The sequence below is a fragment of the Sinocyclocheilus grahami genome, unplaced genomic scaffold, assembly GCF_001515645.1.
Source record: "Sinocyclocheilus grahami isolate Dianchi unplaced genomic scaffold, SAMN03320097.WGS_v1.1 scaffold15597.1, whole genome shotgun sequence".
NCBI classification, from domain to species: domain Eukaryota; kingdom Metazoa; phylum Chordata; class Actinopteri; order Cypriniformes; family Cyprinidae; genus Sinocyclocheilus; species Sinocyclocheilus grahami.
Genome location: NW_015515814.1, coordinates 1 through 1133, shown reverse-complemented (window position 1 = coordinate 1133; position 1133 = coordinate 1). Strand labels below are relative to the sequence as shown.

Here is a 1133-nt window from a genome sequence, read left to right as displayed (position 1 = left end):
ATGTGTCGCATGAATTCAGGAGCCGTGAATCTGCGCAGGAGTCTGGAGAGCCCAGAAGAGTGAGGTTTGATTCTTTCAGGTTCGAGTTCTTCACGACTGAGCAGAAGTTTGCTCTGCCTGGTCGTTTTGGGAATGCTGCCACGCTTTTGCACCTCTTTTCTGATTTCGAAGTTGTCAGTCGTTTTTGTGCTGTAGAACTTCGCCACAAGCGGTTTTTCATCTTGCAGCGATGCTCTTTTGAATTTGCTCGCAGATCTGTTGGTTTCTTGCACGTCGCCCTGATAGGATTGTTTCCTTCCGCATCTGAGGTCAAGATTAAACGACCTTGTTTTCCCCCAAAGCGGTGCGTCGCCGTCCGTCTCGCGTTCTGCGCTTCCGACCTCTTTCAGCACCGAGTTTTGAATCTGTTTCGAAGCGAACAGCAGATCCGCTCCGTCTTCGGATCTGCTGAGGCTTTGGTTGGCATCTGGACGTCTGAAGCGGATCCGCAGGCCGTTGCTGTCGCCGACGCGCAGCTGTCTCTGAAACAAGGCCGGGAGGATTTCCTCGTGCTTGCTTTGGATCTGTTTGGAGAACCTCTCCAGAACCTGCTTCGGGAGGCGATTGGGCCACCGCAGGTCTTCGGCGGGTTCTCCAGTGCTGTTCGTCGGACTCACTGTCTTCTTTCCACATCCGTTGAGGGTTTGAGTGCACTGGATGTGCCCAAAGAAGTCAGCAACTTGGATGGCTGAGTGGCCGGCGTGATTCGTGCGGTCCAGTCGCAAACCGAGCTTCTTGAACGCCCGGACTAGGAACTCCAGGATTTGGCTGTGTCCTCCGCATGCGGCATACATGAGGGCACTGTTTCCCCATGTGTCTGTGAGCTCTGGATCAGCGCTGAATTGCACCAGGAGCTTCACCGAATCCAAGTGTCCGTGTTCGCATGCCAGACTCAAGGCTGTGCGTCCGTGGTCATCCCGGGCGTTCACATCCGCACCTTTTTCCAGAAGCAATTGGGTGAATTTGGATCTGGTTATGTGCTCTTGAAGGCACACGGCGTGCATCAGAAGCGTACGCCCGTTTTCGGCTTTCCCGTTGATGATGCGCCCGTCCAATGCATCCAGGACGAACCGAGCCAAGTGGACTTTCCCGCT

The 1133-nt window shown here is 54.5% G+C and overlaps 1 protein-coding gene across 1 annotated transcript in view; it reads right to left on the bottom strand.

Moving 5' to 3' along the window:
* The window catches only part of LOC107579232 (ankyrin repeat domain-containing protein 29-like), a gene marked incomplete at both ends in the record, with an annotated part of 4949 nt that extends 3819 nt beyond the window's left edge, over positions 1-1130 (bottom strand). Inside the window, one exon of the mRNA XM_016265083.1 lies at positions 10-1130. Within this exon, the coding sequence (XP_016120569.1) occupies positions 10-1130 (1121 nt within the window). The remainder of the gene's footprint in view (positions 1-9) is intronic.
* Positions 1131-1133: the final 3 nt, after the last annotated feature.